General features: G+C 47.2%; 1 protein-coding gene and 1 long non-coding RNA gene across 2 annotated transcripts in view; both read right to left on the bottom strand.

Moving 5' to 3' along the window:
• LOC126248110 (dystrophin, isoforms A/C/F/G/H-like) overlaps positions 1 to 5,289 on the bottom strand; it is a 1,130,095-nt gene extending 1,124,806 nt beyond the window's left edge. Inside the window, exon 1 of the mRNA XM_049948788.1 lies at positions 5,218 to 5,289. Within this exon, the coding sequence (XP_049804745.1) occupies positions 5,218 to 5,277 (60 nt within the window). The 5' untranslated portion in view covers positions 5,278 to 5,289. The remainder of the gene's footprint in view (positions 1 to 5,217) is intronic.
• Positions 5,290 to 5,419: 130 nt separating this feature from the next.
• LOC126248113 (uncharacterized) overlaps positions 5,420 to 15,883 on the bottom strand; it is a 261,418-nt gene continuing 250,954 nt past the window's right edge. Inside the window, exon 3 of the long non-coding RNA XR_007545419.1 lies at positions 5,420 to 5,512. This is a non-coding gene — a long non-coding RNA (uncharacterized LOC126248113). The remainder of the gene's footprint in view (positions 5,513 to 15,883) is intronic.

Genomic DNA, 15,883 nt, shown 5'->3' with positions numbered 1-15,883 from the left:
TCTAACTGCTTGGATTGTGGTATCATCCCACCAACTTGTCTGTCTTACTTTTTCCTTTCCAGATGTTCTGCCACATACTTTTTGTGCTGCTTCGACTAAAGTGTCTTTGAATAAACTCCATTCTCTTTCTACATCGCAGAAAACTTCTTTTGGAAATTTTTGTGTTATTAATTCTCTGTACTTCTCGGCACATTCACTCTCCTTCAATTTCCAATCCCGTATCCTCATCACTTTCTTCTGTTTTCTATTTTTCATACACTGATTCATTTTCCATTGTCCCACCAGTAATCTATGGTCTCCATCTGCACTCACACTTGGAATTACCTTCACATTTGTTACTTTCTCTCCCCATTCCCTATCTACTAGAATATAATCAATTACACTCTTCGTTCTTCCATCCCAACTGTATCTGATGATAACATGACTTTCTCTCTTCATAAACCAGCTGTTTGCTATTTTCATTCCATTCCTCTGGCACAAATCCAGGAGTCTTTCCCCTTCTTCATTTCTGCCTCCATATCCAGAACATCCCAATACTTACTCAAATCCCTTTCTGTCTTTGCCTACCTGTGCATTTAAATCTCCCATCACTATATTAGCACTCTCTATATGGCTTTCTAACACATTTTCAAAGTCCATCTTCTCTTCTTCGCTACATCCCACTTTGAGGTGCATAAATCTGGATTACTTTTAGTGTTTCTTTTTGGAATTTCAGGTTTAAGATTATGATCCTGTCAGATATATATCTCACATTTTCAATACAGCTTCGTACATTCTTATTCACCATCACTGCCACACCATTTCTACCAGACCTGTTATTCCCACGCCAATACAGTTTTCCTCCTCCCTTCCACTTTGTTTCGCTTAATCCCAATATACACTCCTGGAAATGGAAAAAAGAACACATTGACACCGGTGTGTCAGACCCACCATACTTGCTCCGGACACTGCGAGAGGGCTGTTCAAGCAATGATCACACGCACGGCACAGCGGACACACCAGGAACCGCGGTGTTGGCCGTCGAATGGCGCTAGCTGCGCAGCATTTGTGCACCGCCGCCGTCAGTGTCAGCCAGTTTGCCGTGGCATACGGAGCTCCATCGCAGTCTTTAACACTGGTAGCATGCCGCGACAGCGTGGACGTGAACCGTATGTGCAGTTGACGGACTTTGAGCGAGGGCGTATAGTGGGCATGCGGGAGGCCGGGTGGACGTACCGCCGAATTGCTCAACACGTGGGGCGTGAGGTCTCCACAGTACATCGATGTTGTCGCCAGTGGTCGGCGGAAGGTGCACGTGCCCGTCGACCTGGGACCGGACCGCAGCGACGCACGGATGCACGCCAAGACCGTAGGATCCTACACAGTGCCGTAGGGGACCGCACCGCCACTTCCCAGCAAATTAGGGACACTGTTGCTCCTGGGGTATCGGCGAGGACCATTCGCAACCGTCTCCATGAAGCTGGGCTACGGTCCCGCACACCGTTAGGCCGTCTTCCGCTCACGCCCCAACATCGTGCAGCCCGCCTCCAGTGGTGTCGCGACAGGCGTGAATGGAGGGACGAATGGAGACGTGTCGTCTTCAGCGATGAGAGTCGCTTCTGCCTTGGTGCCAATGATGGTCGTATGCGTGTTTGGCGCCGTGCAGGTGAGCGCCACAATCAGGACTGCATACGACCGAGGCACACAGGGCCAACACCCGGCATCATGGTGTGGGGAGCGATCTCCTACAGTGGCCGTACACCACTGGTGATCGTCGAGGGGACACTGAATAGTGCACGGTACATCCAAACCGTCATCGAACCCATCGTTCTACCATTCCTAGACCGGCAAGGGAACTTGCTGTTCCAACAGGACAATGCACGTCCGCATGTATCCCGTGCCACCCAACGTGCTCTAGAAGGTGTAAGTCAACTACCCTGGCCAGCAAGATCTCCGGATCTGTCCCCCATTGAGCATGTTTGGGACTGGATGAAGCGTCGTCTCACGCGGTCTGCACGTCCAGCACGAACGCTGGTCCAACTGAGGCGCCAGGTGGAAATGGCATGGCAAGCCGTTCCACAGGACTACATCCTGCATCTCTACGATCGTCTCCATGGGAGAATAGCAGCCTGCATTGCTGCGAAAGGTGGATATACACTGTACTAGTGCCGACATTGTGCATGCTCTGTTGCCTGTGTCTATGTGCCTGTGGTTCTGTCAGTGTGATCATGTGATGAATCTGACCCCAGGAATGTGTCAATAAAGTTTCCCCTTCCTGGGACAATGAATTCACGGTGTTCTTATTTCAATTTCCAGGAGTGTATCTAACTTCCTCTCTGTTAGTACATCTGTCATTTCTTCCATTTTTCCATTGAGGGTTAATATATTAAGTGTGCCAATATTTAGGTTATTTTTTAGTCCAGTTGGTTTCATATTCTTGTACTGATGAATATCATCAGGTCTCCCATCATTTGCAACAGTACTTGAAGAAGCAGTGGGGTCAAATTCTGAGTGGTTCGTTCCGAGGCTCGTCTGTGTTTTGAAAGCAATATACACTCCTGGAAATGGAAAAAAGAACACATTGACACCGGTGTGTCAGACCCACCATACTTGCTCCGGACACTGCGAGAGGGCTGTACAAGCAATGATCACACGCACGGCACAGCGGACACACCAGGAACCGCGGTGTTGGCCGTCGAATGGCGCTAGCTGCGCAGCATTTGTGCACCGCCGCCGTCAGTGTCAGCCAGTTTGCCGTGGCACACGGAGCTCCATCGCAGTCTTTAACACTGCTAGCATGCCGCGACAGCGTGGACGTGAACCGTATGTGCAGTTGACGGACTTTGAGCGAGGGCGTATAGTGGGCATGCGGGAGGCCCGGTGGACGTACCGCCGAATTGCTCAACACGTGGGGCGAGAGGTCTCCACAGTACATCGATGTTGTCGCCAGTGGTCGGCGGAAGGTGCACGTGCCCGTCGACCTGGCACCGGACCGCAGCGACGCACGGATGCACGCCAAGACCGTAGGATCCTACGCAGTGCCATAGGGGACCGCACCGCCACTTCCCAGCAAATTAGGGACACTGTTGCTCCTGGGGTATCGGCGAGGACCATTCGCAACCGTCTCCATGAAGCTGGGCTACGGTCCCGCACACCGTTAGGCCGTCTTCCGCTCACGCCCCAACATCGTGCAGCCCGCCTCCAGTGGTGTCGCGACAGGCGTGAATGGAGGGACGAATGGAGACGTGTCGTCTTCAGCGATGAGAGTCGCTTCTGCCTTGGTGCCAATGATGGTCGTATGCGTGTTTGGCGCCGTGCAGGTGAGCGCCACAATCAGGACTGCATACGACCGAGGCACACAGGGCCAACACCCGGCATCATGGTGTGGGGAGCGATCTCCTACAGTGGCCGTACACCACTGGTGATCGTCGAGGGGACACTGAATAGTGCACGGTACATCCAAACCGTCATCGAACCCATCGTTCTACCATTCCTAGACCGGCAAGGGAACTTGCTGTTCCAACAGGACAATGCACGTCCGCATGTATCCCGTGCCACCCAACGTGCTCTATAAGGTGTAAGTCAACTACCCTGGCCAGCAAGATCTCCAGATCTGTCCCCCATTGAGCATGTTTGGGACTGGATGAAGCGTCGTCTCACGCGGTCTGCACGTCCAGCACGAACGCTGGTCCAACTGAGGCGCCAGGTGGAAATGGCATGGCTAGCCGTTCCACAGGACTACATCCAGCATCTCTACGATCGTCTCCATGGGAGAATAGCAGCCTGCATTGCTGCGAAACGTGGATATACACTGTACTAGTGCCGACATTGTGCATGCTCTGTTGCCTGTGTCTATGTGCCTGTGGTTCTGTCAGTGTGATCATGTGATGCATCTGACCCCAGGAATGTGTCAATAAAGTTTCCCCTTCCTGGGACAATGAATTCACGGTGTTCTTATTTCAATTTCCAGGAGTGTATGAAGACTTTCCTACTGGCTTGCTAGGCCTAACGCAAGGAAGGCTTAGCCTTTGGAGTTTCTCCTCCACCACAAGGCAGTGGTTCCCTTCTCATTTAATCCCCAGAAAGGAGGGTTGCCTCATCTGCCAGCTACGCCGTTCCGAAGTCTTCCTTCTCCGCCGTCGCTGTCATTAAGGTCTTCACCCGTAACCCTGGGCATGGGTTCCGTGTTATACCCCACGGGATTGGGTCCCTGCCTGAACTCAGCCATCCTAGCACTCCGGCCGACTGAAATGTAGGATGCCCACCCCCGCGACGTGGACGCGCCAGACAGGAATTACCCCAGTGGAGGGATAGGGTGGTAAAATAAAGTTATTTGCAGTAAATGACTGCGCTGGACCTTTTCTTTCTGAACTGGGGTGACTTCCGTTACTTTCCTGAACGCATCCGCCTGGATCTTCTATCACCGTCGCATTTCGTTACATATTATCGTATTATGTTAAGCATCAGCCCGGCCTTATTACTGTTCATAGGGAATTAGTAATATTTGTCTGTTAGGAGTTTATTATTGGCGACGAGACTATGATTAGCAGGTTGCGTGTTGCTAAGACAGATTGTGACATAATACAAGGTATGAACCGCCGGTGAAACAGAATGAATGCTGTGAAGTCACGTCGTCTTCGGATGAGAACTAGGATGCGGATTTAGCGGATACCAGTCTAAAATACATAATGTTTTCTGTTTCAGGAGGTTGATTGGTTAAAATGGCAATCTTATTCGGATATTCTAAACTGAATTGCAGAAGACAACTCTGTAACAATTAATGTCAAGAACCGGCCAGGCCTTCTGGTGAACATAAATACGACACCATGCCACCCGACTGGAAACCCGAGAGATTTCCATCAATAATAATAATAATAAAGTTGACATTATACCAATTATACTATCAACTACAGGAGTCATACCAAACAATATCCACCAGTAAATCAACGCAATACAGCTACATCCAAACGAATATATACAACTACAGAAATCTGTAATTATTGATACATGTTCAATTACCCGAAAGTTCCTAAATGCAATGTAACATATACCGTACAGTTAAAAGGAAGTCACGCTTGATCAAGGTCCGCGTCACTTTCCATTTTTAACCAGACATAACGTCCGAGAAAGGAAAGAAATAATAATAATAATAAATACTGTATTATATTTTAGAATTAGAGCTCTTGAAGAACTCAGTGCAAAGCAAATTTACTGCAAGTTTTAATAGCCGTTACTTACATTGTTTTGCTCCAAGATTTGCAGTGCTTTGTTCACATTGTTTAGATGGTGCACCCTCATTCGACCTTTCTCCCGTTTCTGATAGGAAAAATAAAAGAAAAAGAAAAATGTATCAGTGGAGAGAATTGTATTTCAGGATCAAAACTGCATTTCAGAGCATAAACAGAGCAACTACTGATGTATATGGCAATTGGATACTTGCATATTGTTTGCCCGTGAGCACTTCGAGCAGAGCCAGCAACCTGTTGCCATCCTGGAGGTCGACAAATAAGTCTGTGATCGGTGGTTGCGTGCTCTGAAACACAAGCAAACAAAAATTATTGACAAACACTTGTCACATTAAATGAGGTTTCTACAGCTGAGCAAGAGTGTAACCAGGATCTGCGCTGGTGAATAGCGGCATACATTTGAGGGTTCACGAGGAACGGGTGCACTTACTACTAGTCAACATCCTTTACATGTTCTAGTTTTCTGTAAAGTGATTCTGAACAGACACGTCTGTCTGTCTGGTGGGCAGGATGAGAGTTTGTTCTGAAGGCTTGGGGGAGGGGGGGGGAGGTTGGAGAGGGGCCGGGGACCTCTCTGCCCCTCATTGCGTACCCTTTTGCATCTGAACCGCATTTTTAACCTCACAAGAAGTCCATACAACAGAATTGTAATTACTACACAAGTACACAGGACAGAGCAAAAAAGACTTCACGAAGAAAGCGATTTCTTAGAACCAGTCTCACAATTCCACTCAGATCGGGCATCATGATGTGCTGTTCATTCGTTAAGACTTTGTTACGCAATGCAGTGGTTTTCATATCTCAAAAACAGCGAAATTTATAACGGTGTGTGCTGAATCTGACGAAACGTTATTTTAGAGCAAAGCGCATGACACGGCGTGAATGAAACGTTTAAGATAAATAATTTATGTTCGAAGTTAGACGCGTCTGCAGTGTGCACAAGGCATGCGTCAGATTGATACAGCTTTAAGTATTGTTAATACGGGGTGTAAGTATCGTTAATACATGGTGTCGTATGCTATCGATGCCATGCGAGGTATTCCACGTCCAGAAGTTGGCAGTACCAATCTACGGCCGGCTCCGAGACACCCTCTGCAGAACGCGTGTCTACCGCCACCACGCGACCGATTAAAGAAAACGCCGCTCCGTCTGTTCGTAGCGTTCTATCTGCGCATTCGATGCCTTACTCGCTGCACTCATGGACTGTGCGGCTGGTCCCGGCGGAGGTTCGAGTCCTCCCTCGGGCATGTGTGTGTGTGTTTGTCCTTAGGATAATTTAGGTTAAGTAGTGTGTAAGCTTAGGGACTGATGACCTTAGCAGTTAAGTCCCATAAGATTTCACACACATTTTTGATGTCTTACTAGTCAGCTTCTGTTGTGACTGTATATGACGAATCTGCCTGTCTCACGGAATAGTTTCGAATATAGTTGAACTTGCTCAACTCAAGCTTAGTAAACCAGAGTTACGTATATATTACGCTTGTTTCTCTTTAGTTTTGCTCTGTATCTCAAGATTCCTTGGCAACCACCTCTGTGCCGACCCAACACACGTATCAATACAATACACACAACGATGATGGTGTTAATGGCAGCGGCTACGGAATACACTGCTTGAAAAAAGAAAAAAAAGTGAAGCACGCAAAACACATGGTCAGCTGTCAATGTAACTTCGTATACGTAACGTACACACCACCGGTAGAGTGCATTAGTGTTGTGTGTGTTTAGCGTTGTTACCAGACGTAGTAGGATATACACTGACAAGCCAAAGAAACTGATACACCTGCCTAATATCGTGTAGTGCCCAAGTGAGCACGCAGAAGTGCCTCAACACGACATGGCATGGAATCGATTAATGTCTGAAGTAGTGCTGGAGAGAAGTGACACACGGCTGTCCATGAATCCGCAAGTATACGAGGGGATGGAGACCTCTTTTGAACAGCACGTTGCAAGGCCTTCTACATATGCTCAATAATGTTCATGTCTGGGGAGTTTGGTGGCCAGTGGAAGTGTTTAAACTCAGAAGAGTGTTCCTGGAGCTACTCTGTAGCTATTCTGGACGTATGAGGTGTCGCACTATCCTGATGGAATTGACCAAGTCCGTCGGAATGCAAAATGGACATTAATGATTGCAGGTCATCAGACAGGATGCTTACGTACGTGTTATCTGTCACAGTCGTATCTAGACGTATCAGGGATCCCATACCACTCCAACTATACACGCCTACACCATTACAGAGCCTCCACCACCTTAAACAGTCCCCTGAAGATATGCAAGGTCTATGGATTCATGAGGTTATCTCCATACCCATAAACGTCCATCCGCTAGATACAATTTGAAACGCCACCCGTCCGACCAGGCAACATGTTTCCAGTCATCAACAGTACAAAGTCAGTACTGATGGGCCCAGGCGAGGCGTTAAGCTTTATGTCGTGCAGTGATCAAGGGTACACGAGTGGGGCTTCGGCTCCGAAGGCCCATACTGATGTTTCGCTGAATAGTTCGTACGCGACTCTTCTTGATGGCTCGGCATTGAAATCTGCAGCAATTTGCTGACGTGTTGCACTTCTGTCACGTTGAACGATTCTCTTCAGTCATAGTTAGTCCCGTTCTTTCAGGATCTTTTTCCGGCCGCAGCGATGTCAGAGTTTTGATGTTTTGCCGGATTCCTGATATTCACGGTACACTCTTGAAATGGTCGTACGGGAAAATCCCCACTTCATCGCTGCCTAGGAGATGCTGTGTCCAATCGCTCGTGCGCCGGCTGTAATACTACGTTCAAACTCACTTAAATCTTGATTACCTACCATTGTAGCAGCAGCAACCGATCTAACAACTGTGTCAGACACTTGTCTTATATTGGCGTTGTCAACCGCAACGCCGTATTCTGCCTGTTTACACATCTCTGTACTTCAATACGAGTACCTATACTAGTTCCTGTGGTGCTTCAGTGTATAATGGATGTGAATTGACTGATCACTGTGAAGGGCACGGAGATGTCGCGTACACGCTTAAGACAGTGTTATCAGCACCAGACAGAATTTTTGAGGGCACCAATATGGGTGTCCAATCGGCCGGTTTGTCTAACAGAGCAATATCTAGATTTGTGGAACATTCGGGCATAAAAGTGACACGATGCTGTACCAAGTGGGAACGTGGGGGCAGGCACACTCGTCATCAAGGTTCCATTCCACCACGTCTGACCGCCACAAGGGAAGATCGCCATACTATGCACCAAACACATCGCAACCCCTACACACCTGCGCCTGCCGCCCGAGGACAAGTAATGGGCTCCCTGCAACACTCTGTGTCATAACGCACCATTGGTCGGAGACTAGCGACAGCCAGACTAAGAAATTACCGAACTATGTGTAGGCTGCCGTGATTGCTAAAGACTGACTGGTGATGACTGCGTCGTATTGTCTTCAGCTATTAATCACGTTTCTATACTGCTCCAAATGATCATCGGCGCCGAGTATGGAGGCGACCTGGTGAGGCGTTCCAATGCTGCTACTCCTGGCGTCGTTGTATGGGGAGCCATCAGATATGACCAGGTCACGGGTGATAGTGATTGAGGCAACTCTGGGTACACAACGGCACGTCACGGGCATCTTGTGTCCCCAAATACACACAACAATATCGGAGGCATTCTTCAATATGACAATACTCTTCCGCACTTTCTACGTGTTTCTATGAAGTGCCTGCGGGATGATGAGGTACTCCCGTGGATAGGAAAAGCCTTTGACCTGTCCCCGATAGAACATGCGTGAGAACAGCTAAGACATCACACCTGTCCCAATGTCGGTGTACAGGATATCAGAGACCAGTTACAACAGTTGTGGACCAGCTTTATGACAATTCCTGGGCGAATCGGCGCATGCATCCAGGCCAGAGGGGGACGCAACATCATCCTTAGAAGTAGGCTCATAAAGCCATGTTCTTTGTAAATTTGAATCTATACTGTAATCACTGAAATAACATCACACATCCTCTCTAACCATGACATTTCATTTCGTTTTCTCTTCCCCTTCAGGCAGTGTATACTCAGTTCTCTCATCTCATATCAGGTCTCTCTCTACCAGCTGTAAGCACAAACCCCAAACTCGAAATTACCGGGAAGCTAGTACATCACTCCGATGGGCCGTGCAAGTGTGTTGTTATTGTGACTGTTCATGTACTGACCGGAAGGTCATCTCCGACGTTGTTTGTAAACATACGCACAGCTACCAGGGGTGCTACCTACTGCACTCGAATCGATGGCAGAATTTCCTGTGAAAGTAAGGCACCAGTCGTGACGCATCGGAAACATCTGTGGAACAGTAGAGTGAACATCCATTATGCCACGAAGGACAATCGCGACTAATGATCGGGTCCGCATCATCACGTTCCGCGCAGAAGGCTTGTCAACCAAGGAAGATGATGTGGTGCAGACATGGAATCGGTTCTAATTGGTGAACAGTATTGAGGATTTACGTTGCACAGACCGTCCACGTTCGACAAGTGGAAAGGATGATCTATATCTGCGAGTTTTGAGTCAAAGGAACTGTGGGCCAAGTGCTCCAGAACTGAATTCGGCGTTGGAAGAGGCTCCAGGACGTCATGTACCGCATCACACTGTTACGAGATGTGAATCTACATTCCCGATGACATTGTGAGTACCACGTCGTGCATCAAAACACCGTGACCTCCGTTACAGATGGGCGAGACATCACGCAGAATGGAAGCCCGAAGATTGGCGTCGGTTCTTGTTTACGGACGAAACTCTGATCTGTTTGCACCCTGAGCCAGCCGGGGTGGCCGAGCGGTTCTAGGCGCTACAGTCTGGAACCGCGTGACCGCTACGGTCGCAGGTTCGAATCCTGCCTCGGGCATGGGTGTGTGTGATGTCCTTAGGTTAGTTAGGTTTAATTAGTTCTAGGGGACTGATGACCTCAGAACTTAAGTCCCATAGTGCTCAGAGCCATTTGAACCATTTTTTTTGTACCCTGATAATCGCAGATAACTTCTCTGGATGCAACCCGGTAATATCTAACGCCTCCCACGCTGTGTCCCACGTGTGCCACAACATGGTGGTGGAGTAACGTTCTGGGCTGGCAATACATCCGACCGACCACCTACACGTCTAGGAGTTGGAGAGGGCAACCTCACTGCTCTGCTGTACAGGGACGAGATTCTGCACCCAGTAGTGGAATGGTATCGCCAAAATTATGGTGACGCGTTCCATATGGATGGATGGCAACTCTTGTGTTCATCGTGCTGCACTTGTGAACATGTTCCTTCAGCATGCTAGGATCTCCAGAATGGAGAGGCCTGCCTGTTCCATGGCCATGAAGCCAGTGAAACGTGAGGGATCGATTGAAGCGAGCTGGTCACCCGCGGTGGACGAGCTGCTCTAGGCGCTTCAGTCCGAAACCGCGCGACTGATACGGTCGCAGGTTCGAATCCTGCCTCAGGCATGGATGTGTGTGATGTCCTTACGATAGTCAGGTTTAAGTAGTTCTAAGTCTAGGGGGGCTGATGACCTCCGATGTTAAGTCCCATAGTGCTCAGAGCCATTTGAACCATTTCTGAAGCGAGCTGTTCTGGGACGTCGACAATGGCCACGTACTCTGCGCCACTTAACGCAGAATCGCCAATGAAGAGAGATAATTCGGATCAGAGCTGGCTTGATAATCTGATCGATGATATGCAACGACTGACTGAAGCCTGCATCCGAGCAAGGGGACGTTGAACAATGTGTTGGTGTTGCTCAGGCGTGCTGCGAAAAACTCTGCAAGGGAAACAGACGATTTTGTCGTTATAGAAATCATCTAGACACATTGGAAATGAATATATACGCATTCCTCAGAACCAATTTTTGTTTTTCATGCCAAGAATTTCCAAATAAATAGGTGATACAAGACTTTAGTTGTGTTTGTGTATATGTGTTGTGTGGGTGTTTGCATTTGTGTGTTTGTATACATGGATAGCTAGGATCCATACGTAGGTTTTCACGGCAAATTATTGCAGTCGAATATTCTCGGGTAAATTACCGCATCAATTTGCTGAGTGTCCGTGACATTTCGGAAGGCATGCGCTCTCGGCGTCTTTCGAAACATCGATGACACACTGAGAATTGGCGCGACATGAAACCCGAGAATGTTCTGCCGTCTTGACGAAGATGTTGATGCTGCGATACTGAAATTATGCGAAGAACTTACACAAATAGAGAATAAAAATCTTACGGAAATATAATCACCTCCTGCTCTGACTTCTTTTTCCCTGCAAGTAAACATTTAATATCTGTACCTTCTTCCGCAAAGCATCGGCTTCTCTTTCAACTACACCGCCACCAGTTTCCTCTATGTCTAGGTCTCCAGCACGAAATCCAGGGTACAGAATATACCAGTACCACAAGCATCTAACTCCGTCCTCTTTTCCTGCTCCATTTGCGGACGGTACACGCGAACAAAGACTGTCGACACCTCTTCTTTTTAAGGCTGAATTACTGTAATTTTACCCTCATGGTCACCACGAGAGATTCATGTTGTAGTAAGTAATATCCTTATAACTCGCACTGGAATGTGGGTTCCCGAACTTCTGAAAATTGCAAAAAGGTGTAATCCTTTTCTTGCAGAATCTCTCGCTTTTCTGCGACGCTCTCGCTGTCGCTAAAAACTGCCGCAAGAACTGTGCAGCTCTTCTCAGAATATTCTGTATCTCTTCCGTTAATCCAACATATTAAGTGTCCCACACCGACGAACTGAGCACTAGAATTAGTCGAACAACAATTTGGTGACCGGCTTCCTAAATATGTGACATAATTCCCCTCCCTGCGTAGTCGTGACTGTCGTCTCCAAGTATACTGTAATCACTTACTGCATAAGGACGTACAGAATCAGCAAGTGTCCCACGACTATACAGTGTGTCCCAGTCGTTGGAGTCAAAATTATGAAGAGGGCAGAGGGTTGTACACTGAGTACTTTGAGATAAGTAACGAGTGGTAGGTAATGCGTATTTAATTTTTTTCTGTTCAAAGTGACTACCGCCAGTCGCATTGCATACATTTCACAGACGCATAAAATTTTGCCGAACTCTCTCAAATATCCCTACTGTCTTCTGTAAAATGAGGCGGGCAAAAGCTGTCTTACCGGTGTTCCTCTTCAGTTTCTAGAGGGGTTTCATATACCAACTTCTTCGGGTAACTCAAATGAGAATACATCCGTAGCAGTCAGATCCAGTGACTGTGCTGGCCATGAGACAGAACCCCTCCCCCTTAAAACCAACGATGACGGGTCTCTCGTTCATGTACTGACAGACATAAATAACTAAGTCGACCTGAAACCACATCCTGTCGCGGATAACAAGGAGTACTCAAAATTAAACTACAGCTATGTAACGTGCAGCATTCAGACTGGGTAGCAATAAATAAGGTCCTATTAGCTGTTATTGTATTATGCCGGACCACTAGTTAATAGAGTCGCTGATAATGATCTGAGACTGGTGTATGTTACCGATCTTCTTCACTCCAGTTATGGCTGTTGAAAGAACAATAAGAACTTTATGACTTTCGGAACTGCAGTACTGTGTCTGGCAATCCCACTGAGAAAATGGAACTCTGGATTCAAAACTATTTGGCCAAATTGCTTGCACACTGATGTGTATAATTGCTGCTATTCCTGGGGCATGGATGTGTGTGATGTCCTTAGGTTAGTTAGGTTTAAGTAGTTCTAAGATCTAGGGGACTGATGACCTCAGATGTTAAGTCCCATAGTGCTCAGAGACATTTGAACCATTTTTTGCTGCTATACCAGTCTTAATAATAATAATAATAATAATAAACAAGCAATTCTGCGATCCGGTATAGTTGATAATAGGATACCGACCAGCCGCCGTGTCAAGCTCGGCAACATGGCGTCACTTGGAAGCAGTTCAGAAGTGCATGGGGTCAGTCAGCACACCGCTCTCTCGGTCGCTGTCAGCTTTCCATACCATGGAGTTGATATTTCTAAGTCAAGTAGCTCAGCAATTGGCGTCATGGGGCTGATATCACCGCCTTCTAGTCCTCCCACCGCGAAAAAATCCCTGACAGTACTGGGAATTGAAAGCACGACCTTCGCACTGTAGTCAGACACGCCGAACGCTCAACCACGGAGGCAAACTCAGCGCTTGAATAAAACAACAACAATAAATGAAAATATACTGCTAAGAAAAATAACGATGATCTGAAGCCTGAAGAGATGTAAGTGATATGTGTGGTCTTGAGTCCGGTGAGTCTGATACGGGTTGTGGGCTGCTACTGATATTTTTTAGATAGGGAATATGGTTCAAATGGTTCAAATGGCTCTAAGCACTATGGGGCTTAACATCTGAGGTCATCAGTCCCCTAGACTTAGAACCACTTAAGCGTAACTAACCTTAAGACATCACACACATCCATGCCCGAGGCAGGATTCGAACCTGCGACCGAAGCAGTCGCGCGGTCCCGGAATGAAGCGCCTAGAACCGCACGGCCACACCGGCCGGCTAGGGAATATGGATGGAGATGGCATCTGAGGGAAAGCTATATGAAAAGGATATAGAATAAGTACTGAGAAGGGTCCAGAAACGGAATGTAGGTGGAAGGAGACAGAATTATGAAGGAAAACGATAAGGTGGAATTTTCTTTTGTAAAAGGAGACATATGATAGTTTATTGTTGACAGTATGGTTGAATTGCAGGTCTGGGAAGGAAATGTGGTTGAAACTTCCCTGGGAAAGGACACGGAGTGTGTGGAGATGTCAGTAGGATGAGACATGATGACACAGGCACGTCAATAGGACACTATTCTCAAGGACGAGGGACGCCGCGGGGCGCTGGGATTCGACTTTACGGAAACCCAGTAATTGGAACAATGGGATTCACACTCTGCCATGGACCTCACAGTGGTTTGCAGACTACAGATGTAGCTGTTTAAGTAGATGTGGAAACATTGGACTGGTGAAGTTATTCCATGTGTTTGGTAGGATGCGGGAATATTGTCAGCTGGTACATTATACGGATGTGTTAAGGTAAGCCGGGTATTAATTTCGGTATAACATGGGTTTCCTTCAGGATGGTTTATGTTGAGGAACAATGTCTATGTGCATATACGGGTGGGGAACTACACTTCGTAAGAGTGTGAAGTTGGACTTGGTGAGATGTGGGAGACCGAGCTGAACAGAGCGTTTTATCTGGAACGGACCAGGTGAGTGTGCGACAAAGGGCGTGTGTGCGACATAGTCTCCATGGACGGCAGCCGCTCTCAATCACGCCAGCGTGGCCACCGCTTTAATCTCATTATCTTGTATACGGTAACGCTGCTGCTGCCACTATCCTCTTCTGCATTTACCAGCGTGCCACACAGAAACACCATTCCCCTCTTTGAAACATTGCACTGTTTTAGAAATTCTCCAAGCGTTTGATTTTACTATGAACTGTCCGATACATTCGCTCATCTTTCGGTCGAAGTCCAGTTTCGACGATTTGACAGCAGACAATTATATCCTTCTGCCCTAAGGTTATTCATATCCTTCTGCCCTAAGGTTATTCATATCCGTGCATGTTAGGCTAATACCCCTTTGCTCAAATAGTTTGCACTGTTTCCTCTAAGAGGGTCATACACCCTATTTTTTCCTGTTTCCAGACTTATACTCGTTTGTCCAGAGTAGAACAAATTAGATCGTAATCTCTTTTCTCGTTGAAAGTTGGTTTGAATATCAAAGTGCTTTATTTTGCATCTTTCTATGCACAATTCTTGCTATGATCGGCTCCAGCAGGTAGTTTATATCGGAACCTAATCCTGTCATGGTGTCGTGTATGGCAAGTGAAGCCAGTTGTTCTATGGCAAGTGAATAGAGTTATGTTCTTGAAGACGCCTTGACAGCATTTACATTAGATGATGTTATTCGCGTTATATTTCTAGGTGTACTATCGCTTTGGGTCTATTTTGTTATTGGAGCTTTCTCGTCGTTCAGCGTTTGCAGTTTTCATCGCTTCATAGGCTTCCATCTTCTGGTGTACCATACGGTGCCACTTACATCGATCTAATGCGAACGGTTCAATTCATCCAATGCCCTGGTTAGCGAAACATGTTCCGCTTGATTACATGCTTAAAGCAAAGCCTCCATGCTCCAGTCCTCCTCTTCTCATGTCGTAGCTAAAATGGCTCAAATGGCTCCGAGCACTATGGGACTTAACATCTGAGGTCATCAGTCCCCTAGAACTTAGAACTACTTAAACCCAACTAACCTAAGGACATCTCACACATCCATGCCCGAGGCAGGATTCGAACCTGCGACCGTAGCGGTTGCGCGGTTTCAGACTGAAGCGCCTAGAACCGCTCGGCCACACCGGCCGGCCATGTCGTAGCACACGACAGAACATAATCTTCGGCAAGTGATGACCCATCCATATGAGCTGTTTATTCAGCAAGATAGTCTGAAAACAGTAAGTTTTGGCGTCTTTGGTACATGGAATTTTTCACACTATCATTCCACTTTAGGTGTAAAATCTTAGATGAAATCGGTTGATTATCTTGATGTAACTCCAAGAAGAACTACTTTCTGAGGCGTACAGAAGCGTAGGGACGACATTAGGTTTGTACGCAGAGAGCTTTCAGATCACAGAACAGAGAGACATTCCAAGTCAGTTAACCAAACGC

The sequence above is a fragment of the Schistocerca nitens genome, chromosome 3 (assembly GCF_023898315.1).
Source record: "Schistocerca nitens isolate TAMUIC-IGC-003100 chromosome 3, iqSchNite1.1, whole genome shotgun sequence".
NCBI lineage: Eukaryota > Metazoa > Arthropoda > Insecta > Orthoptera > Acrididae > Schistocerca > Schistocerca nitens.
The sequence above is the reverse complement of the archived record's forward strand: the minus strand, read 5'-3'. Positions and strand labels throughout refer to the sequence as shown.